Raw genomic sequence first — 23,886 nt, 5'->3', positions numbered from 1 at the left:
TAATTCACTTAACAAGTGTGGCAAGAAAAGTCATAAAATGGGGCAAAACTCACTTAACAAATGTCTCAGCAATATAAATTTGGGCCTCGTCGTAAGTCGAGGACTACCTGTATAAGTCTAAATGCTACTGCTATTGCTATAAAGTAAAGTTGAAAACTACAACTTGACTAGGAATAGTCACTTACCCTTAGGAACAGAGATCCCAACCAAGACAGAGCAGCGGTTGCTAGTCCCTAAGAAGTTAAGGAAAGCACTTAAAATTCCCCTCCTCAATTCTGCAAAACCTACGGCTCCTCCCAGGCCTTGGCACTGATTCTGGTTTCCCAAGCTTTTCTTTGCCACCTTAAGGACTAGCAGCTTGATTCAAAGCAAGAGATAAAACTCAAGTTCCTATCGCCTGCAGGTGCAACACTTTTGCTGCTTTTCAGAAGTATAATTACAGGCCTATCAAGTTTAATTACTGGAGGATCACCTGCGCCACCCGTCAGAGGGAGATCCGGTGAACGCAGCCGTCGTTACTCACCGCCACTGGATGGCTGGAACAGGAGAACATTTTCTTCATGGTTGCGGCTTCCTTCCAGCTTCCCCGAAAGGCTGAGGCTGTCGCTCTGACTGGAGGTCCACAGACCGGGTCACTCCATCTCTGGCAGGAGAGGCTCACCCAGGTGAGATGGGAACGACGGGACGGGAACGCCGGGACCGGCCCAGAGCTGCAGCCGGTTGGAGATCCCGATCCGTGTGGCACTTGAGCTGCCCGGTCCTGCCAGGTGTGCCTCCCGCACACCTGTTTCCTTGCTCAGCCAGGCCCGGACATGCCCCAGACGCTCATCCCGGCTAATCTCCCTCGTCACCTGACTTGAAAGCAAAACAGCTTCAGAGCCTCCCCCCCTCCTCCTCCTCCTCCTCCTCCTCCTCCTCCTCTTTCGGCTCTCCCCTCCTGGCATTCAGGTCGCCCAGATGTAACCACCATCGGCATTCAAGAGACAAAGCCACCATTCACAGCTGCGCAAAGCCTGCCGCAGGAGGGGAAGGGAAGATTTGCGAATGTCTCCAGCGCAAGAACGGAACTTTCCCACAGCTTCTTACCTCCCTCTCTCTCTCTGCCTCCAATCTTTGCTTTCTTCTGCCTCTTTTTCGGGAGATGGCTATCACTGCTGTGGCTGCTTTGCTTGGATAGCAGAAGGATGGAGCTGGAAGGGACCGCGGAGGTCATCTAGTCCAACCCCCTACTCAGGCAGGAAACCCCGTACCATTTCAGACAAAGAGCTGTCCAGTCTCTCCTTAAAAACTTCCAATGTTGGAGCACCCACAACTTCTGGAGGGAAGTTAATTGTCCTCACTGTTAGGAAGTTTCTCCTTAGTTCCAGGTTGCTTCTCTCCTGGATTACTTTCCATCCGTTGCTTCTTGTCCTGCCTTCGGGTGCTTTGGTGAATGGGTTGACTCCCTATTGCCAGGGACTAGCAACTTAAGATTGGATTGCTGGATTTAAGTCTCACACCGGTTCCTGGATTTGGCCTGAGTTTAACATCTCTTTTTCTTTCTTTCCATCTCTGCTTGAACCACGCAGGCACAAACGCACAAGAGAATTTTCGCCTGCAGCATCTTTTGTTTGACCTTTGGCATCCTCGCCCCTGACCAGAGGCAGTTTCGTGGAAGCCTTTCTTCGGCCTCCAAGATTTCCTAATGCCTTAAGATCTAGAAACTTGATTTGGAAGGCAAGCCTGGGAAACCGGAAGGCCGTCTCAGCTCTGCACACACCGTCTGCAGACTGGAATGCAAACGTGTTGAGGACGGACGATCGGCCTGCAAGATCTTTGCCAAAGGCGATTGTGCCACAGGAGTTCAGAATAACAGAGCAGAATAACAAGAGTTGGGAGGGACCTTGGAGGTCTTCTAGTCCAACCCCTTGCTCAGCAGAAGACCCCGTTTCAGACAAACGGTTATCCAATTTCTTCCTAAAAGCCTCCAGTGATGCAGCAACCCTCAACTTCTGGAGGCAAGTTGTTCCACTGGTTAATTATCCTCACTGTCAGGAAATTTCTCCTTAAGTTCTGGGTTGCTTCTCTCCTTGATTTTTTGCCATCAAGTGAATATTGTTTTGTTCCCCCAGTCTTTTATATACTCGCCATGTTTTCATTTTGTACTGTAAATGTTGTGGACGACACTGTGTGTCTTATTTCACTCCTTGCTCCTTTTTAATGTTTAATTTATAGTCATAGTTATAGCGTGCTCCTGCCCCGTGGAACACCTTGCCCCCCCTCTCCTGACTTCCCATAAGATCCCAAAACGTGGCATTGCCAATTGGCCCGGGGCTTCCATAGAGGGGCGTCAGATGGGAAGGGGCTGATAGATTAAGAACAGGTCCCACCAAACTGCCCCCAGCCCCACTCCTCCCTCCCTCCCTCCCTCTCCATCTTTTCGTTAAAGTTGATAATTTGTACTTTTATAGTCTTTCATTTAAATGATATACACGTTTTATACAGTTTTATCCTTTTTTAACATTATAAACCCCCACCCAGTTAAAATGGGCGGCAAACCAATTCACAATAATAAAATAAAATAATAAAACAAAATAAAAAATAAAATAAAATACCGGTAAAATGAGGACCCAAACTGATGGGGGCCATATGCTCTGTAAAATCACTTAGAGAGGCTATCAAGTACTATGAAGCGGTATATAAGTCTAAGTGCTATAGTAAAGGTAAAGGCTTCCCCGCACATGCGTGCTAGTCGTTTCTGACTCTAGGGGCCGGTGCTCATCTCCGTTTCAAAGCCAAAGAGCCAGCGCTTGTCCCAGGATGTCTCCGTGGTCGTGTGGCCGGCATGACTAGACGCCAAAGGCGCACGGAACGCTGTTCCCACCGGAGTGGTCCCTATTTTTCTACTTGCATTTTTATGTGCTTTTGAACTGCTAGGTTGGCAGAAGCTGGGACGAGTAACAGGCACTCACTCTGTTCCACTCGGGATTCAACCCGCCAAACTGCCGACCTTCTGATCGACAAGCTCAGCGTCCTAACCCACCGAGCCACCGCGTCCAAGTGCTATAGCTATTACTAAAACAAAATAACAAATGAAACAAAAGATAAACTAGGCATAGTAAGAAAATAAATATCCAGAGAAGAAATACATCTACCAATATAGATTTTCCAGAATACTTTTCCCCAAAAAAAACCAGTGGTGGGATTCAAATATGTGAACAACCGGTTCTGTGTGTGGATGCCGCTTCTGGAAGTCCATTCTGGGCCCGGGCGACAAAAAAATTGCTACCGGTTCTGCCAAAGTGGTGCAAACCGGCTGAATCCCACCACTGCCCCCAACCCTTCTTGGAACACCAGAGTCCTTTAAGTAGAAAACGAACATTTAACAAGTATCAAAAAGAATCAGTCGTGAAAACATCTGAGTCCTTAGGGAGAAGGGCGGTATACAAATCAAATAAATAAATAAATAAATAAATAAATCTGGTCAGCCATAAAATGTTTTTGAAATGCTCAAATTATGGATCGCTGCGCCATCTGTCGGTTGAATCAAGTCATTGCGGCCATAAGTCATATATAGATCTTTTGTTGTGGTGGTTAGCTGCAAAGTCGTGTTCGACCCATCGCGACCCCATGGACCACGTTCCTCCAGGCCTTCCTGTCCTCTACCATCTTCTGGAGTCCACTTAAGCTCACATAGACCTTTTACTCCAGCCAATTCTAAGGTTAGGGTCTCCTGCTTGAGCAGGGGGCTGGACTAGAAGACCTCAAAAGGTCCCTTCCAGCTCTACTCTCGATTGCTTTCTATAAATCGCCCAGAGTTTCTGGGAGCCACTTGGCACAAACCATTTAATAAATTGTGATTTAACGCCATTCTGGAAGCAGGGAAGGCACTCCTAGAAGAGGATCGAGGGAACCAGTCACCGCGGGAAGAAAGGTCAGTGTTTGTTCACTAGAAAAGTCAGAAATTAAAGCGGTTTAGTGCTGAAAGCTAGAGCAGGCATCTTGTTCGTAATGCTCATAGGCCGTCTATTAATAATCATGTCTTTTTATCCGCCATGCCTCTCTTATCTTAGAAATTAAATGGAGGGGTTTTTTGGGGGGGTGGGTGGGGGATGTTAGATCTGATACCCTCTGCCTGAGATTGTTTGCAAGCAAATATTCTATGCACCATCGCGAGTCCCCTTATATTATCTCTGCAATTGGAAGTGCCGCGTGGCCAGCGTGCCTGCAGGGGAACAAAGGCGTTTAGCCATAAAGCGGTGGTAGTAAGCAGGCTAGTTTATACTATTGTGGAAAAGTTAAAAAAAAAAGGCGAGGTTTGATGATAATGCTTTATTCTCCTGCAACAGAGGAAGTCGGAAGTCAATGCCTTTTTTTTTTCCTTCTTCCCTGTCACTTTCCCTCCCTTTTTTCCTCCTCGCAATGTTCTCCTATTTACTTTTGTATTTTATTCCAATCTAATAAAATGTTACAAACTGTAAAAAAATACATAACAAAAAAAAAACAAAGCGGTGGTAGTACACAAGACTATGATGTGTGTGTGGGGGGGGAAAAAGGAAATGAAGATGGAAAAATCCACTCAGCCCCACTAAAATAATTTGGTGGCCCTAAATGGAAATCGGCGTAAACGGAAAGAAAATTACCTTCGTTAGGAACTGGGATTGTGCCAACCACGTCACACACACACACACACACACACCAACTTATATTTACAAGGCTTGGGGGAAAAAGCCAGACACACAGCCAAGATGCGAGACCCTTAATGACGTGGGACCACAGCTCTTTGCAACTTTTTTTTTATTATTATTATGATGTTTCTCTACAAAGGCATATACACCATGGCTCCGAGCTGATAAAAACAAGGATATGACAGAATAAATAAGCCCAGAATAAAAGGGTCCACTAAAAGGATGGCAAGTCAGCCTCTTCCCCACCTGCCCAGCCAGCCACCGGCTGCAAACGGGGTCTCGGCCTCCGCTGCCCTAGCCGAGCCTCCTTCCCGGAGACTACTCATCACCGGACAACTCACTGCAGGAGAATTTAACAATCCCACTTAATTATTTCAAATAAATTTTTTTAAAAATATTTCCATTTTTGTCATTCTGTGAATGTCCAAAAGGGGTTTTTTTGTTCTTAATTTGTTTTAAATAAAATTTCACTCTGTCCCTCCTTTGGCGTCTTTCCTTTAATGATTCTGTTCCACCGTTTCTTCGATATTAGTGTGTTATTCTTTGTCCCGTGGCGTCCACGGGAAGTTGTCATAGACACACACACACCCCTCCTGGGCACATCTAGGAAAACTTTGGCTGTTCCTGAAAAAAAACCTTCCCTTTGACTGGGAAAGATTTGAACGAAAGCCACACCACGATGAGATGCGGGTCACAAGCAGTATTAAAATTATAACCCACAGCCCGCTTCAAATAGGAATCCGGCCTTCTCCACTGAGGCTTTGGGAAATAATGCAGAAAGCAAATGCCTTGAAGGGAGAAAAAATTGCAAAATTACAAAGTTTCCTTCATTCCGTCTCAGACCGGACTTGACCCCCGCTGACTCCATTGGGGCAGTTCTGGCTCAAACACCTGGCTGGCTGTAGAGGTGGGAAGAGGCGGCTGAACAGTTGGACTCAAGAAAGCTTCGAACTGAAAAACACACACACACACACACACCTCAGAACACATACATAAATATATAAATTAGCCGTGCAACGGACAATGCACTGCCCCTCACGCTCACTTCCACGTGTGCAAAGTATGACGCAACCTTCATTTAGTCCTCAGGAAAGGAAGAAGGAAAAAAATGCAGAGAAAAGATCTTTGGAGTTGCATTATGTACAAAAACAGAAAATATAGATCATCGTAATATAGATATATATATATATATAGATTATATAGATAGATAGATCGATCTTTTGTTCTCTGTACAGGATTGGCTGGAAATACTTTTAAGAGGGGTGAAAATACAAGATTTAAAGTGTAAAAAAATACATCGTAACAGCAAGAGCCTACAGACCGGGCAATCCCCGGAAGACCACCAGTAACGGCCACCGGATGGTGGGATTTTGGAAGGCAGCCCTTGGCACCTGAGTCCACCCCAGAGGTATGGAAAGCCAGCTTCAAAGGGTATTCCCACCCACCCCGGCCCCCCTTGCAAGTCCACTCCAGGCAGGCAGTGCCAGGTGCCCCAACGGAAGTCCTAAAAAGTCCACCCGGCGCGTTCCCAGGGCTCTCTACGGTGGCCCGATGGCAGCTCTGGTTGGATTCTAGAAAAATCTGAAGCTTGGAGTGTCCGAGAAGAAATTGCCTTCTGTTCTGGGGGGGGGTGGCAGTCGTGCTTCACCGAAGTTGGGGTTCAAACTTCACACCTCACAGCTCCGTCTCCGGTGAGATCTCCCCGGCAACTTTTTCGCCCCAGGACAAAGGCGAGCATCCCGTCTCTGTGTAGAGATTTCCAAAACGGAAAGGGGGGGGCACGGATGAGCAAAGAGGGCAGACCCTTCCCCTAAGGGAAGGCGAGGGGTGTTCTGCCTTCTCCAAAAGGGCAGCTCTCTCTGGATGCCTACGGGAATTCCCCCCCCAAGGATTCCTCGAAGAGAAGGCAGAGAAGTCGCAGGCAGATTGTTTCTTGCAAGCTTTACGTGACGAGGTCTTCTCCTCTTGGACGAAGGGACGGTGCCCACGGATAGCGCAGCCTGGATCCTCAGGGGTTGAAGCCCAAGTTGCGAGAGAAAGAAAAACGTTCACGTGGGCAGGGCTAAATTAAACTTTTTAAAAACGAAAGCGGTCAACCCAATTCAAATTAGGCTTTGTTCCCACTTCTTTGGAATAGAGCCCACTGGCGCCCAGCAAAAAGTAGCGGGATCCCAACTCAGCGTTATTGGCAGACTGGCCATGCCATGGTTAGACAGCCCCGGTGCCTCCTGACCATCACCAGCTTTGTATATATATATATAAAAACCATAAATAACAGCATTTGTTATAACCATGATCGGTTGGGCAAACCCCGACTGCCTGTTTTATACTAGGCGACATCCTGCGTCACTGAGAACCAAAAACCTCCACCAAGGCGTAGCCGAATGTGAGAACGCAGCCGAGGCTAAATCGTAATGATGTATAAAAAAAAACACAGGTGGGGAGCAACAGAAAGCAGTGGAATTTTCTGCGTAAAACTCAGAATTCCCTTGTCACACCTTCAACCCTCTGAAGAGGCTGTTGGTCTTTTATAAGTACAGAAAATACACTTTGGGAGTTAAGAGAAGAAGAAAAAAAAATGGTTAGGGGGGGAAAAAAACTGCGCTCTTTCCCCACAACAGAGCTCTGAAAAAACAAACGTTCCTATTGGCCTCAATTGGTCTAGCCAGCATCCTTCCAAAAAATAAAATAAAATAATAATGCTTGTTTTAATCCAAGGAGGAGCCAAATGTTCCCGATTCAAAACGCTTTAACCTTCAAATCTTCACAACGTGGAGCTCAACGCGGCCTTCAGATTTGGTCAGCGGCCAAGGAACCTGGGCAATCCAGCTTGACCCAGAGTGGTCCTAACTGCTTGTTCCGGGTTTGAGCCGTGCAGACTTTCAAATGCACCCCCCCCCCCAGGCTCCCATCCGCTGCACTCGTCCCACCCTGCCCACCTTAAACTTGGTTTCAGAGACGGAGCCCTGGGCAATCCACAAGGACTAGAAGCTTGGCTTCCGGGAATGTTTCCAGCTTTAAAAACTGCCACGATTTCCCAGGCTCACTCTAGGACGACAGCGGGCACTGAGTGAAAACCCTCTGCCTTCTCTCCTCTCCTCTTCTCAGCTGCTGACGCGTTGCCTCAGTTGCCAAAATGTCTTCCTTCTTCCAGAGGGGAAGGGAGTCCCCAGAGGGTGTCGTTTCCCCCCCCCTCCGCCGCCGCTTTAGTCCAGAGAGATGATGTCTGGCCGACACCCTGGCAGAGCTGGGCTGCTTCCCATGGCACCGTGGCTCTCCCGCAAGCTGGCCGTGGGCGAAGAGACCACGCTGTTCATGCGGCTGCCGGTGGGGGAGCCGACCCCACTGTGGGAGCCCACCACGATCGGAGCCAGGGGGCTCATGAAGTGCGGGGAGGGCCCCCGGTACTGGAAAAAATGGCTGAGCGAGTCCTGCTCGTCTAAAGAGGTGATCACGGAGGGCCCGTAATGCTGCAAGAGGAAAAGATGCGTGGTTAACAAGGACGAGCATTTTTGTCTTTTGCCCTTGGCACACTCGCTGCGCGCCCCCGAGTCCTGGGGCTGAAGGAGAAGGAGCTACAGGTCGTCCTCAACTTACCAGAGTTTGTTTAGGGAACGTGCAAAGTTGCAAGGGCCCTGGGAAAAGGGAATTGGGACTGTTTTTCAAACTTACGACCGTTGGTCGCAAGGTCAAACTTCAGGACGCTTGGCAGCGGGCTCGTATTTATCACGGTTGCCGTGTCCCGGGGCCACAAGTCAAGGGGGAATCCGGGTTCGTTTAAACAACCGTGTCGCTAACTTCTCAACTGCAGGGATTCACTTAACGGCTGTGGCAAGAAAGGTCGTAAAAGGGGGCAAAACTGGCTTAACAAATGTCTCTCGCTTAACAGCAGGAATTTGGGGCTCAATTGTGGTCGTACGTTGAGGACCAGCTGTGATCACAGGCCAATCTTCTGCTGCCTGGCGTTTCAACTTTGGTATACAGCCATGGTGGCACAGTGCTTAGAATGCAGCACTGCAGGCTTCGTCTGTCGACTGCCCACCGCCAGCAGTTAGGCAGTTCGATCCTGACTGGCTCTAGGTTGACTCAGCCTTCCATCCTTCCGAGGTCGGTAAAATGAGGACCCAGATTGTTGGGGGAAATAGGCCGACCCTGTAAACTGCTTAGAGAGGGCGGTAAAGCACTGTGAAGCGGTATAGAAGTCAAAGTGCTTATTCTATTCTATTCTATTCTATTCTATTCTATTCTATTCTATTCTATTCTATTCTATTCTATTCTATTCTATTCTATTCTATTCTATTCTATTCCATTCCTATTCTATTTCTATTCTATTCTATTCCAATATCTATTCTATTCTATTCTATTCTATTTCTATTTCTATTCTATTTCTATTCTATTCTATTCCAATATCTATTCTATTCCAATATCTATTCTATTCTATTCTATTCTATTCCTATTCTATTCTATTCTATTCTATTCTATTCTATTCTATTCTATTCTATTCTATTCTATTTCTATTCTATTCCAATATCTATTCTATTCTATTTCTATTTCTATTTCTATTCTATTTCTATTCTATTCTATTCCAATATCTATTCTATTCCAATATCTATTCTATTCTATTCTATTCTATTCTATTCTATTCTATTCTATTCTATTCTATTCTATTCTATTCTATTCTATTTTCCTGTTGTATTCTATTCCCATTCTCTATTGTATTCTATTTTTTATTCTATTCTATTTTCTGTTCTATTCAATTCTATTATTCTATTCTATTCTATTCTATTTTCTATTCTATTCCCATTCTCTATTCTAATCTATTCCATCCTATTCTATCCTGTCCTATGCAACTGCTATTCTGGACTCTGAGTCTTGCAAGTCTGAAAAGGCTTGAAGAGCTGTAAAAGTAAGCTTGCTGGCTTACCAAGGCAATTAAACGCACAGAAAAAGACACCTTCCATTTTAATGGCCACGCTGTGGATTTCATGAATGGGTGGTTGGGAGACGGAAGACAAGAGAGAAAAACATACCTGATTTTCACTCTGAAGGAAGGAAAACAAATCCAGACCTAGAGAAATGGAAAGGAGGAAAGTAACTTAATGCTAAAATGAATGTACTGGAATGAAGGCAAAGATTTTAAAAAGACAGGGAGTCCTCGACTTACAACAATTCGTTTAGCGAGCGTTCAACAATGGCAGCAAAAAAAGAGACTTATCACTGTTTTTCAGTTCTGATCACGTGATCAAAATTGAGATGTTGGGCGACTGACTCATATTTATGACTGTCGCAGTGTGCTGCGGTCACGTGATCAGATCAGCTTTTGAAAACTTCTGATAAGCAAAGTCAACGGGAGTAAGGCAGATTCACTTCAGAACCGGGTTACTAATTTAACAACTGCAGTGATACCCTTACCAACTGCGGCAAGGCAAGTTGCAAAATGGAGCAAAACTCACTTAACTAATTTATCACTTAGCAACATAAAAGACTAGACTAGACTAAACCTGTATACTTTTGGAAAAACAATGATCCCGGGGCCCTTCTCTGCTAACTAACTTAAGCGAGATGGATGGCACTAGGGTTCTTCAGAGGCGGCTAACATCCACAGGACAGAGGTGCAATATCAGGGCTTGCTAACCAGACAAGGGCCTTGGCCCCTTTCAGGGCTGTGTTCACACGAGAAGCTGAAACCCATCCAAGACCGAGAAGCCACAATACCACTAAGACAGGTGAGCTTCACCTTGGATTCTGTCAGGGGGATGCTGAGGCTGAGGGACCTTGCAGACCCCTTTCCTTCTCCAGTTCTACCCAGTTTAGGGAAGAGAGCCCACACTGGGAGCCAGCTGGCCCTGCTCACCTTGAATGTCTGAAGGGACTGGATAAGAAGGGTGGTAGTCGGACAAGGGGAGGCCGGAGAGGTAATCGCTGCCCACCGCAGCCATTGGCGGGCTCCGCAGCACCGAGGAGGGCTGGTGGTCTGCGTTTAAAACCCTGAAAGGAAAGGAAAGGTTAGCAGGGCTGGAAGACCATTGGGTTCTCGGGGAGAAAAGGAACATTTGCGGCAGCCTTTGAGGGCCAATTCTGTTTCTTCTGGGGGGGGGGTTTGAGGGTCACAAGCCGGTGGGAAGAGGAGCTGGGGAGTTCTACCTTTTGGTTTTTTTTTCATCGAATTTTGGAATTTGGGCAGTTTTCAGCAACTCTGGTCTGATAATATCCCGAAGAATTACCAGAGAAAGATAAATTGCTTGTCAACCACCCCACCCCCCCGCCACACACAGAAAGGGCCTGGGGTCTTCCAGAGAAGATTACATTCCAAAGATTAAATTCCGCAGGATATTATTATCCCAAAAGAAGCTCAACTGTGCCGTGCAGCTGCACATCCAGGCTTTAAACATTAATCCATTTTATATTAAGATTTGACGGATCAAGGCCACTTCATACCTAAGGATGGGAAAAGGGGGGTAAAGACAAGAGGGGGCCAATGAAAGTTGGCAAGATTGAGGGGCAGAAGACCCAGGCCCCTGTTCAGAAGGGCTGAGAGGCAATTTATCTCTCTCCCAGAATAAATACATTCACCTGATGAATTAATCCAAGGAAGTTCATTTAACTGTTTAACACACACACACAGACACACACACAGACACACCAAAAAAACCTTAAACACACAATCGTGAGCCGTTATGAACACAAGCTAATCTGTTTCACCTTCCTGGACCTCCCAGAAAGAGCCAGAAAGAAAGAGAAGCTAAAAAGGAAAGTCTTTCTAGTTACACAGGGGTAGGCAACCTTGGCTCTTTTATGACTCATGGACTTCAACTCCCAGAATTCCTGAGCCAGCCTCGCTGAGGGGAAAGGGAGAAATTTCCAAGCTGAGCCGTGCTGGCTCAGGAATTCTGGGAGTTGAAGTCCACAAGTTATGAAGGGGCTAAATTTCCCTCATACTGGCTCAGGAGTTCTGGGAGTTGAAGTCCACCAGACATGAAGGGGCCATAGTTCCCCCATGCCGGCTCGGGAATTCTGGGAGTTGAAGTCCACAAGTCATGAAGGGGCCAAGGTTGCCTAACCCTGGCCTAGGCCGCTTTATGAGTTGTGGACTTCAACTCCCAGAATTCCTGAGCCAGCCATGCTGAGGGGAAAGGGAGAGGTTTCCAAGCTGAGCCATGCTGGCTCAGGAATTCTGGGAGTTGAAGTCCACCAGTCATGAAGGGGCCATAGTTCCCCCATGCTGGCTCAGCAATTCTGGGAGTTGAAGTCTACCAGTCATAAAAGAGCGAAGGTTGCCTAACCCTCAAAGGAACAGCTTGCCTCCAGAAGTTGTGGATGCTACGTCACTGGAGGCTTCGCAGAAAAGACTGCACTGACCTTTGTCCCAGATGAAGTAAGGACCCCTGCCTCGGGCGGTGGGTTGGACTAGACCACCTCCGAGATCCCTTCCAGGCCTAGGATTCTACGTCCTAAGAGTCTGCCCATCACCAGGTCCGGCTCAGAGAAATCGGCCAAGCCAGAGGAAGGAAAGGCCTCTGAGACCGCAGCCCCTACCCTTTTGGTCCCGCTGCTGGCGGGATGGCCGCAATGGCGAGAGAACACACTTTCTTGGCAGGGGGGTCCTCGTCGTCCGAAGAGCTGTCCAGGGTCAGGTCAATCACCTCCACCTTCTTCTTGCTTTCGGGCAGCGGCTTTCCATCTGAACTTACTGTGTAGAGGGAGGCTGCAAGCAACACAACAATGGCAACGCTCAGAAACTGGCTTCACACAGCCAGACCTTGTGCGTGGCACAATCCCCGGGATGCCACGATGCTAAGTCATCAGCCACTGAGACACCCCAGAGGAGCCTCCGTGTGCAGAAGGGGGGCAAATGGCTGCAGAGAAGCTCCCAGATTTGGGACCTCTTGCACCGAGGATCCCTCTCTGTTCCTGGCAACACAGCACACACACACGCACACACACACACACACACACACACACACACAAACACACACACACCAGCCAGGGCCCTCCTTTCATGCCCAAGAGCCATGGCCAGTGCGTCAAAGCCGAGCCTCCACCTACTTCACCTCTTGCACCAAGGACCCCTCTCTGCTCCTGGCACCACAGCGCGCGCACACACACACACACACAAACACACACACACACAAACATGCACACACACCAGCCAGGGCCCTCCTTTCATGCCCAAGAGCCATGGCCTGTGCATCAAAGCCGAGCCTCCACCTACTTCACCTCTTGCACCAAGGACCCCCCTCTGCTCCTGGCACCACAGCATGCGCACACACAAACACACACATCAGCCAGGGCCCTCCTTTCATGCCCAAGAGCCATGGCCAGCGTGTCAAAGTCGAGCCTCCACCTACTTCACCTCTTGCACCAAGGACCCCTCTCTGCTCCTGGCACCACAGCGCGTGCACACACACAAACACACACACACACACACACCAGCCAGGGCCCTCCTTTCATGCCCAAGAGCCATGGCCAGCGTGTCAAAGTCGAGCCTCCACCTACTTCACCTCTTGCACCAAGGACCCCTCTCTGCTCCTGGCACCACAGCGCGTGCACACACACACACACACACACACACACACACACACACCAGCCAGGGCCCTCCTTTCATGCCCAAGAGCCATGGCCAGCGTGTCAAAGTCGAGCCTCCACCTACTTCACCTCTTGCACCAAGGACCCCTCTCTGCTCCTGGCACCACAGCGCGTGCACACACACAAACACACACACACACACACACACACACCAGCCAGGGCCCTCCTTTCATGCCCATGAGCCATGGCCAGCGCGTCAAAGCCGAGCCTCCACCTACCTTCCAGTCCATTGTAAGCGGACGGCTGGCAAACCTCCTGGTTCTCCTTCTTGGGCTTCATAGGGCACCAGGAACCGTCTTCCATGAACTGGATCTCATCGCAGTCCGTAACGGAGTTCAGGATCTCCATGAACAGCCTGGGGAGGGGAGCAGTTCAGGAGGAGGGACAGTTGACGGAGAGCACTGGAGAGGAACCGAGCCGTTGAAGCTTCTGAGACCCCCCCCCCCTTGAGCAGGGCTCCCGCTAGGTCTCCAGACTTACGTCCCCACCAGCAAGGCAGCGTCGCTCAGGGGAGTTTAAAGAACTCTTGCCACCTTGCATCGATCATCTTTCCGCCCGCTTTTGGGCCCATGCCTGGAAAAACCCTAGCAAGGTGTTGGGAGTTATATGCAAGCCATGGTTTAAGGCTTCATGAACTCAGTCACCAAGTGCAGGTATTTCTGTTTGTGTATTACACTATAAACGCCCCGTCTCCTTCAGTCTTTTTCGAATTTAGAATAGAATAATAGAGCTGGAAGGGACCTTGGAGGTCTTCTAGTCCAGCCCCCTGCTCAAGCAGGAAAACCTATACCATCTCAGACAGGTGGATGTCCAGTCTTTCCTTAAAAGCCTCCAGGGATGGAGCAGTCACAACTTCTGGTGGCAAGCTGTTCCACGGGTTAACTGTCCTCACTGTCAGGAAGTTTCTCCTTAGTTCCAGGTGGCTTCTCTCCTTGATCAGTTTCCAACCGTTGATTCTCGTCCTTCCCTCTGGTGCTTTGGTGCACAACCTGCCCCCCTCTTCTTAGTGGCAGCCCCTTAGATACTGGATCACTGCTATCATGTCTCCCCTAGTTTTTGAAGCCACCCCCCCGCCCCCAAATTTCACGGGTTGCAAGACATCCCCTAGGCCTGTCAGTTAAAAGGGGTCTGAAATCCTGGGAATGCTGCATCCAGTTCTGGTCACCACATTACAAAAAAAGATGTTGAGACTCTGGAAAAAGTACGAAGAAGAGCAACGAACATGATTAAAGGCCTGGAGACTAAAAAAATATTTTTAAAAAATGGTTGCAGGAATGGAGTATTGTCTAGTTCAGGGGTAGGCAACCTCGGCTCTTTTATGACTCATGGACTTCAACTCCCAGAATTCCTGAGTCAGCTGACTCAGGAATTCTGGGAATTGAAGTCCATGAGTCATAAAAGAGCCGAGGTTGCCTACCCCTGGTCTAGTTTAATGAAAAGAAGGACCAGGATTGACATGATAGCAGAGTTCCAGTATTTGAGGGGCTGCCCCAAAGAAAAGGGAGTCAAGCTATTCTCCAAAGCACTTGAAAGCAGGACGAGAAGCAATGGATGGAAACTGACCAAAGAGAGAAGCAACCTGGAACTAAGGAGAAACTTCCTGACAGTGAGGACAATCAACCAGTGGAACACCCAGAAATTGTGGGTGCTCCATCACTGGAGGCTTTTAAGAAGAGACCGGAGACAGCCACTTGTCTGAAACGATACAGGATCTCCCGCTTGAGGAAGGGGGCTGGACTAGAAGACCTCCAAGGTCCCTTCCAGCTCTGTTCGGATTCTGATTCAGGAGCAGCTTGGTGATCTCCAGACAGCCCCCTCCCCCAAGGCTCTCCTGAAAGGGCCCAGAGGCAGCAGGAGAACAGGGAGCCCCCCACCCCACCCCCGGCCTGCCCAGCCTTACCCGTCAATGATCAAGCCCTCGTAGGGAGCCTTCTTGTCACAGACGGGACACGTCCAGGTGGCCTTCTTCTCGTTCATCTGCAGGTAGAGGGCCGCGTCGAAGCACTGGAGGTGGGTGCAGGTAAAGGCACGACAGGGAACGATCAGCCGCATCTTGCCCAGCTGGTGGGGGGAGGAAAGGGATGGGGTGGGTGAGTGGCTTGGAGAGGACCCAGACCCCTGCGGTGGAGGAGCCCCCCCTCCTCCTCGCCCGTGCTTCGCCATCCCTCAAACACTGGGGCAGGAGTAGGCAACCTTGGCCTCTTTTATGACTTGTGGACTTCAACTCCCAGAATTCCTCAGCCAGCATGGGGGAACTATGGCTCCTTCATGACTCGTGGACTTCAACTCCCAGAGTTCCTCAGCCAGCATGGGGGAACTATGGCACCTTCATGACTTGCGGACTTCAACTCCCAGAATTCCTCAGCCAGCATGGGAGAACTATGGCTCCTTCATGACTCGTGGACTTCAACTCCCAGAGTTCCTCAGCCAGCATGGGGGAACTATGGCTCCTTCATGACTTGTGGACTTCAACTCCCAGAATTCCTCAGCCAGCATGGCTCAGCTTGGAAACCTCTCCCTTTCCCCTCAGCATGGCTGGCTCAGGAATTCTGGGAGTTGAAGTCCACCAGTCATAAAAAGAGCCAAGGTTGCCTAGCCCTGCACTGGGGCCTCCAGCACACTCCAGGGACAAGTCACACAATTTGTAGCTTGCCTGCAGTTCCTGCGACTGCGTTCTACAAGTGCAGTTAACACCCACTATCAGGAATCCTTACAGAGTTACAGTGATGGATGACCATTTGTCAGAGTTACGACCATTGCAGCAGCAACACACACACACCCGGTCACATGATCAAAATTTGGACATGTGAGGTGTTCTCACAATGAATCATTAAAGGTGCTTCCAAGCAAAGGCATCACGCAGAGATGCAATCATATTAGCTTTATTCATGATAGATCAAAGAGAAAGAGATACTTGGCATGAAAGCATTCATGCCTGCATGTGAGAGAGAAACAAGCTAGCATAACATGACTAAAAGAAGGACTAAGAGCTAGAAGGAGAAATGGAGACTAGAAGCTAGAACAAAGAGCAGCCCCTCGTGCAGAGGTATTTATGGGGGGTCTTGGTCCCTCCCTGACCATAAAACACTCTCACCAATGGGGCTGTGGGTCCGAGACCCTTGGCTCATCAGTGGAAGCAAAGAAGCCTCTTTGCCTCCATCTGATGACCCTTTTGGGGAACTGCCAATGGCTGGCACTAATCATCTAACAGGACATTTGGCAACCGACTCGTATTTATGACGGTTTCAGTGTCGCGCGTGTGTGTGCGTGTGTGATGTGACACACACACCCCGACAAGCAAAGTCATCAGGGGAAGCCCGATCTGCTTCACGACCGTGTTATTAATTTTAACAACCGTAGCGACTCACGTAACAAGTACAGCAAGTCAAGTGGTAAGACGGGGCAAAACTCGCTTTTAACAAAATGTCTCGCTTCGCAGCGTAAATCTGGGGGGGGGGGCGCCTCGATTGTGGTCATAAGCCGAGGACTTCCTATGTTCACTCCCAGCATTTCGCAAAGCTGTCATTGATTCCTTTTAATGACCGCGGTGTTTGCTTAACAACTGCGGCAGTGGTTTTATGACGGCTGTGTACTAACAGCCAACACAAAAAGACTATAAAATTGCGTCAAGCCACAACTGTGATGGGAAGGCTTCACTAGGGTTTTAAATAGACAACCGCCTATATACGTGTTTCTGGGGTGGAAAACCGTCCAACCGTAAATACATTTTATGGGGTTTCTCTCGGTATTAAGCAAATTGCCTTTTCCCCCCCAAACCATAAAAAGACTTAACAGTAATAATAATAATAAAGTGGGAAGGGACCTTGGAGGTCATCTAGTCCAACCCCCTGCTCAGGCAGGAATCCCTATACCATTTCGGACAATAGAATAGAATAGAATAGAATAGAATAGAATAGAATAGAATAGAATAGAATAGAATAGAATAGAATAGAGAATAGAATAGAATAGAATAGAATAGAATAGAATAGAATAGAATAGAATAGAATAGAATAGAATAGAATAGAATAGAATAGAATAGAATAGAATAGAGTTGGAAGGGACCCTGGAGGTCATTTAGTCCAACCCCCTGCTCAGGCAGGAAACCCTACAACATTTAGAATAGGATAGAGCTGGAAGGGACCTTGGAGGTCATCTAGTCCAACCCCCTGCTCAGGCAGGAAACCCTATACCATTTCGGACAAGCGCTGCTAGTAGACATTACCGGACACATGAGCGACACTCGTAAACTCGTGGTGGCGATCTCGCTGTCAGGATCGGCTGTCAGCTTCTCTTTGACTGCAAGGAGGAAAAAAAAGCTTTTTTTAATCCCAAGCACAAATAATTCACGGAAGAGTTATTTACCGTATGGTGTAACATACATGGACTTACGACATATACTACTAACATTTCACCTAGATTAAAAAAAAACCACAATAAAATATGTTAGAAGGATATACACACATAGTCCTTGACTTACGGACATTACTGAGACTTTTGTTAGGCGAGTTTTGCCTCATTTTACCACCCGCCTTGCCACAGTTGGGAAGTGAATGACTGCAGCTGCTAAGCCAGTAACACGGTTGTTAAGTGAATCTGGCTTTCCCCATTGACTTTGTTGGTCAAAAGGCCGCAAAATGGGATCACGTGACCCCGGGACGCTGCAACGGTCATAAATATGAGTTAGTTGCCAAGCACCTGAATTCTGATGGCACGATCATGGGGACGCTACAAAGGTCGCAACTATGAAAAACGGTCCTAAGTCACTTTGTTCCACGGTCGTTAAACCAACTGTTGTAAGTAGAGGACTACTTGTATATAGTTGCACGTGCGTGGGCTGCTTTGCAGCGATCACGGCAGCTGAAGCTCAGGGCCTGGCCCTGCTGAACGAGATGGACAACAGGTTCCTATGGATTGCAAAAGTAAATAAATCAGTGGATCCTGGGGGACCGTTTTGCACAGAAATTGAAGCCAGGGGGGGGGAGGTGTGCATAAAAACAAAAGTAAACCTGGTATCCCAATCTTATTCCAAGTCACAGGTGGGAAATTCTGAATCTCCTGATGGAACCAAACACTTCAAAGGTTCCCCCGGGAGAGAAAAAAGGGAACTTAGAACTCTTATAATCTTATTTTGGCTTAAAGGTAAGTAGCGTTTGCTACCGTCCAATGTTGCTCCCATTCGCTGCCCTGGAGTTATTTTTTTTAATGTTTTAAAATAAGTTTCCTTGGCAAAGTATTTCTAGCTTTAGAACTCTAGCATTCAGCACGCACTAGTTCAGTTATGCTGGCTCAGGAATTCTGGGAGTTGAAGTCCACGAGTCATAAAAGAGCCGAGGTTGCCGACCCCTGCACTAGTTGAACAAGGCTGCGAGGGCTCGTTTCGAATTCCCGTTGGGTTCAAATTCAAAATGCGCCTGAAAGAAACACGGAACAAAATGCCTGACTGGGAGGGTGGGGGGGAAAGCTGGGAAAGTACAAACTGCCACGCCACGCGTGGAATACCTGGCAGTGGCTCCTCTATACCCATTTCTGCAACGGTACAAATCACACAGAATACAGAATAACAGAACTGGAAGGGGCTTTTGAGGTCTTCTAGTCCAACCCCTTGCTCAGGCAGGAAATCCTATATACCCTTTCAGATAGATGGTTGTCCAATCTGTTCTTAAAACCCTCCAGTGATGGAGCACCCACAGGTTCTAGAGACAAGTGGTTCCACTGGTTAATTGTCCTCACTGTTAGGAAGTTTCTCCTTGGTTCCAGGTTGCTTCTCGCCTTGATGAGTTTCCATCCGTTGCTTCTTGTCCTGCTTTCAGGTGCTTTGGAGAAGAGCTTGACTCCCTCTTCTTTGGGGCAGCCCCTGAGATACTGGAGCACTGCTATCATGTCCTCCCTTCGTCCCTCTCTTCATTAAACTAGACCTACCCAATTCCAGCAACCATTCTTTGTATGTTTTGGCCTCCAGCCCCCTAATCATTTTTATTGCTCTTCCCTGCACTCTTTCCAGAGTCTCAACATCTTTTTTATAATGTGGTGAGCAAAACTGGATTCCAGGTGTGCTTTTACCAAAGCATTAGAAAGAGGTACTAACAGGGATGCGGTGGGGAAAGGGACGCGGTGGCTCAGTGGGTTAGGACGCTGAGCTTGTCGATCAGAAGGTCGGCAGTTTGGCGGGTCGAATCCTGAGTGCCGCATAGCAGAGTGAGCGCCTGTTACGCGTCCCAGCTTCTGCCAACCTAGCAGTTCGAAAGCACGTAAAAATGCAAGTAGAAAAATAGGGACCACTACGGTGGGAAGGTAACAGCGTTCCGTGCGCCTTTGGCGTCTAGTCATGCCGGCCACATGACCACGGAGACGTCCTCGGACAAGCGCTGGCTCTTCGTCTTTGAAACAGAGATGAGCACTGGCCCCTAGAGTTAGAAACGACTAGCATACATGTGCGGGGGAACCTTTACCTTTACCTTTACTAACAGTTCACGTGAACTTGATTCTATCCCTCTGTTGATGCAGCCTAGAACTGTGTTGGCTCTTTTGGCAGCTGCCACACACGGCTGGCTCGTTGAAGGGATTGTCCACTACGGTGACTAGGGTACTATTGGACTAGGGACCACCTATACTATACCTGTGCAGGTGGCTTTTTCTTGCCTAAATGTAGGACCTTACTTTTTTTTCACCACTGAATTTCATTTTTTTTTTACTTAGCACCCAATGTTGGGACAGCCCTCAGAGGGATCGGACACTCACTTAGGGCCCGGGAGTGGTCTGGGTTCCGGATGCCCTTGGCTCTCAGCTTCTGCAGCAAGGTCACCGAAGTCAGCTGCTTCACCAGGTAAACGGACAGGGAGTAGTTCTGGAGAGAGCAAAAGCAGGATTATGTCGTGGACAGCAAGAAATACACTTAAGAAGCTCGGCTCTGACTTACATTTATAAATACATTCATTCATTCACGCAAGAGGCTTCGTTCTGATTCTCATGTGTTGGCTAGTTTCTTTATTCATTTCAAGCAGAGTTCCCCAACATTTCCAACTTTGTGGCCTTGCCAGAGGAGGTGGGGAGAGATGGTTTCACGCCCTTGGCGGGAAAGTGGCTTTGCCCACTGCTGGTGCAAGTGGGGATGTGCGCGCGCTCACGCCCGCCAACCACTTCTGCGGACCGGTTCTGTTACAGCCCAAGGCCTGTTAGCGGCCCAGGGTGGGGGACCCCTGATTTAAAGGATTTCTATGGCTACTTATCTTAAGCAACCGGGGGTAACTCACAATAACAAGGGGGAATGGTCTACTCTTTGCTCCCTTTAAGGCTCCTGCCAGTGTAACTGTGATGTTGCAAATTAAGCAACTTTCAGATCTGTGGACTTCAACTCCCAGAATTCTTCAGCCAGGTATTCAATCATACCTGGGGGGGGGGGACACCCCCCCCAAAAAAAAACCTATTAGGCACCAGGGACCAGTTCTATTCCTATTCTATTCCTATTCCTATTCTATTCTATTCATTTCTTATTCTATTCTATTCTATTCTATTCTATTCATTTCTTATTCTATTCTATTCTTTCTTATTTTATTCTATTTCTTATTCTATTCTATTCCTTATTCTATCCTATTCTATCCTATTCTATCCTATCCTATTCTATCCTATCCTATCCTATCCTATCCTATCCTATCCTATCCTATCCTATCCTATTCTATTCTATCCTATCCTATTATTCTATTCTATTTATTCTATTCTATTCTATTCTGTATTATTCCGTATGAACTGTGGTAAGTCACGGCATTTTGTGAGTGCCCCCACTGCTGGCTTTCACAGGCCGGGTATCTCGCTGCCTCCAACGGCTGGCCCTCCCACTCCTCTCTTACCCTGCCAAATTCCGACGACCAGTTGACCACAATGGTGTTGGGGACCGTGGCCGAAAGGCGCACCAGGGGCGTGATGTTGATCGGTCGACTCGGCCGCTTGGGCTCCGCTCCGTTTTTGGTGGGAGGCAGGTAGCCCTGCATGGGCAGAAGAGAGGATCTGCAGTCAGGCCTTCCGGCACCCCGACCACCGTTACGATACACAGGATGGCGGGAGGTTTGTTTTCTTAAACCACGGTTTGCTCGACAAACCAACATGGGACGGGTTCAACCCTACATCAAGCCGTAATCAGACCAGACTTTGGCTTGGCGCGATGTGCCACCATGAGCCACATTCAGATATTCCCCAGAGACTTGTGGGAAGACAAGCAACTGATGCAAATGTATAATTTATGTATAAGTGTATAATTCGTGGAAATGAATTATAAAAAAAAAATCGAAGGATGATGTTTACAGAAATTTGGGATCACGTGCCTAAAAGCACCATCAATATGTGCCTTCAAGGGCAGGACCGGCCCATCCAGAATGGAGAAGGGGGCTTCAAAAGGGAAAGGATTTCCCACTCTTGGTGTTCAGCTCCAGCCTGTTCTCACCTATCTAGATAGTCCTCGACTTATAACAGTTTGTTTAGCGACTGTTGAAAGTTATAACGGCACTTGAAAAAGCGACTTCCACATGGACGACCACTGCAGCATCCCCAAGATCACATGATCAAGATTCAGACGTTTGACAACTGACTCGTATTTAGGACGGCCGCAGGGTCCCGAGAAATCACGTGATCCCCTTTTGCGACCTTCTGACAGGCAAAGTCCATGGGGTAAAGCCGGATTCACTTAACAACCGGATTGCTGACTTAACAGCTGCAGGGATTCACTTAACAACTGTGGTGAGAGAAGTTGTAAAATGGGACAAAACTCACTTAAGAAATGTAAGGAATGGAAGTTTTGGGTTCAGTTGTAGGTGGGAGAGAAAACCCAGCCCCATAGAATCCCCTAATTACAGGGATAGGCCACCTTGGCCCTTTTATGACTCGTGGACTTCAACTCCCAGAATTCGTGAGCCAGCATGGGGGACCTATGGCCCCTTCATGACTGGTGGACTTCAACTCCCAGAATTCCTGAGCCAACATGGGGGACCTATGGCACCTTCATGACTCCTGGACTTCAACTCCCAGAATTCCTGAGCCAGCCACACTGAGGGGAAAGGGAGAGATTTCCAAGCTGAGCCGTGCTAGCTCAGGAATTCTGGGAGCTGAAGTCCACAAGTCATAAAAGAGCCGAGGTTGCCTACCCCTGTTCTAGGAGGAAACCTCACACTGGGCCAGGGGTAGGCAACCTTGGTTCTTTTATGCCTGGTGGACTTCAACTCCCAGAATTCCTGAGCCGGCATGGGGGAACTATGGCTCCTTTATGACTTGTGGACTTCATCTCCCAGTATTCCTGAGCCAGCCATGCTGAGGGGAAAGTGAGAGGTTTCCATGCTGAGACGTGCTGGCTCAGGAACTCTGGGAGTTGAAGTCCAGGAGTCATGAGGGGGCCATTGTTCCCCCACGCTGGCTCAGGAACTCTGGGAGTTGAAGTCCATGAGTCATCAAAGAGCCAAGGTGGTCTACCCCTGACCATATAAAAGGGGCTACCTGGACAATCTCTCTTCCCCAGCCACAGCGGAGAAAGCCTGCCCTGCGAGGAAGGCCGCCGATTCCCAGCTGTCTTGGGGCAGGTTGAATCCAAACGTGGAGCCCCTGAGTTGGGGGGAGGGGGCTGCCTGAATCATATAGACGAACCATTCAGAGGTTGAGGAGAGGTCTACTCACGGGCAAAGGACAAAGCTTCCCATTGATTTTAACGAACAAATTGGGAGGGAAATAATCTTCTTGCGGGCAGCTGGTTTCACATAAACAAAACCTGTAAAGATATAAACACCAGAAGGGTCAAAAGGGGGGGGGGAAACGCCCTAAGTATCCCAGATTCTACAGCTGAAATCCGTTAAGGTGGCATTGTAAGCCGCCCTGAGTCTTCGGAGAAGGGTGGGATATAAATGGAATTAAAATAAATAAAATAAATAAATAAATTGACCAGTAACAGCACGATAAGCCTAGCGCAATGCACAAAGAGATATGCTTGCGAACAATGACAGACCGGGGAGACTAAAATCTGACAAATGTGGAAAATGGCAAACTTTTATTTTTTTATTTTTTTATTTTAATCCCATTTATATCCTGCCCTTCTCCGAAGACTTACAATTTAAGCACAAACCAATGTGCTTAGCAATAGCTTTCAATCTATGTATATGTCTGCTTATTAGGGCATTCACACACACACCCAAGCGGCATTATTACAAAGTCAGCTTAATTGCCCCCAACAATCTGGGTCCTCATTTTACCTACCTGGGAAGGATGGAAGGCTGAGTCGACCTTGAGCCTGGTGGGACTTGAACCTGCACTAATTGCAGGCAGCTGGTGTTACTTAAGGAGGCATTAGCCCACTGCTCCACCAAGGCTCAAACTTGACAATCTATAGCCACAAGAGAAATCCAACTACGTTTAAGCAAGAGTGGCTCCCTTGCATATATAGCACAAGGAAGGTTTGAAATACGGCTGCTTGCTCTGCCTGGTGTGGCTAGAGAAGTAGTAGCGGATGGAAGCTTGTTAAAAGAGGGATCCAACCTAGAAATGAGGAAGGAATTTCCCGACAGCGAGAACCAATAAACCAGCGGAACGACTGGCCTCCAGATGTTGTGGCTGGCTGCTCCATCACTGGAGGTTTCCAAGAAAAGACTGGACAGCCATTTGT

At 48.1% G+C, this 23,886-nt stretch overlaps 2 protein-coding genes across 3 annotated transcripts in view; both read right to left on the bottom strand.

Annotated features, from left to right (window-relative positions):
• The window catches only part of ANKRD35 (ankyrin repeat domain 35), a gene marked incomplete at its 5' end in the record, with an annotated part of 42,688 nt that extends 42,126 nt beyond the window's left edge, over window positions 1-562 (bottom strand). The window contains one exon of the mRNA XM_083374813.1: window positions 524-562. Coding sequence (XP_083230939.1) covers window positions 524-562 — 39 coding nt within the window. The remainder of the gene's footprint in view (window positions 1-523) is intronic.
• A 3,739-nt stretch (window positions 563-4,301) lies between these two features.
• Window positions 4,302-23,886, bottom strand: part of PIAS3 (protein inhibitor of activated STAT 3) — a 42,219-nt gene continuing 22,634 nt past the window's right edge. For both annotated transcript variants that reach the window (XM_083374206.1, XM_083374205.1), the window contains exons 5-14: window positions 22,908-22,998; window positions 21,098-21,232; window positions 19,992-20,097; window positions 17,476-17,549; window positions 15,154-15,314; window positions 13,472-13,608; window positions 12,204-12,372; window positions 10,522-10,655; window positions 9,698-9,735; window positions 4,302-8,137 (exon numbers count right to left, since the gene is read on the bottom strand). In XM_083374206.1, the coding sequence (XP_083230332.1) occupies window positions 7,874-8,137; window positions 9,698-9,735; window positions 10,522-10,655; window positions 12,204-12,372; window positions 13,472-13,608; window positions 15,154-15,314; window positions 17,476-17,549; window positions 19,992-20,097; window positions 21,098-21,232; window positions 22,908-22,998 (1,309 nt within the window). In that variant the 3' untranslated portion in view covers window positions 4,302-7,873. The remainder of the gene's footprint in view (window positions 8,138-9,697; window positions 9,736-10,521; window positions 10,656-12,203; window positions 12,373-13,471; window positions 13,609-15,153; window positions 15,315-17,475; window positions 17,550-19,991; window positions 20,098-21,097; window positions 21,233-22,907; window positions 22,999-23,886) is intronic.

Source organism: Vipera ursinii (genome assembly GCF_947247035.1).
Source record: "Vipera ursinii genome assembly, chromosome: 15".
Classification (NCBI taxonomy): Eukaryota; Metazoa; Chordata; class Lepidosauria; order Squamata; family Viperidae; genus Vipera; species Vipera ursinii.
The sequence above is the reverse complement of the archived record's forward strand: the minus strand, read 5'-3'. Positions and strand labels throughout refer to the sequence as shown.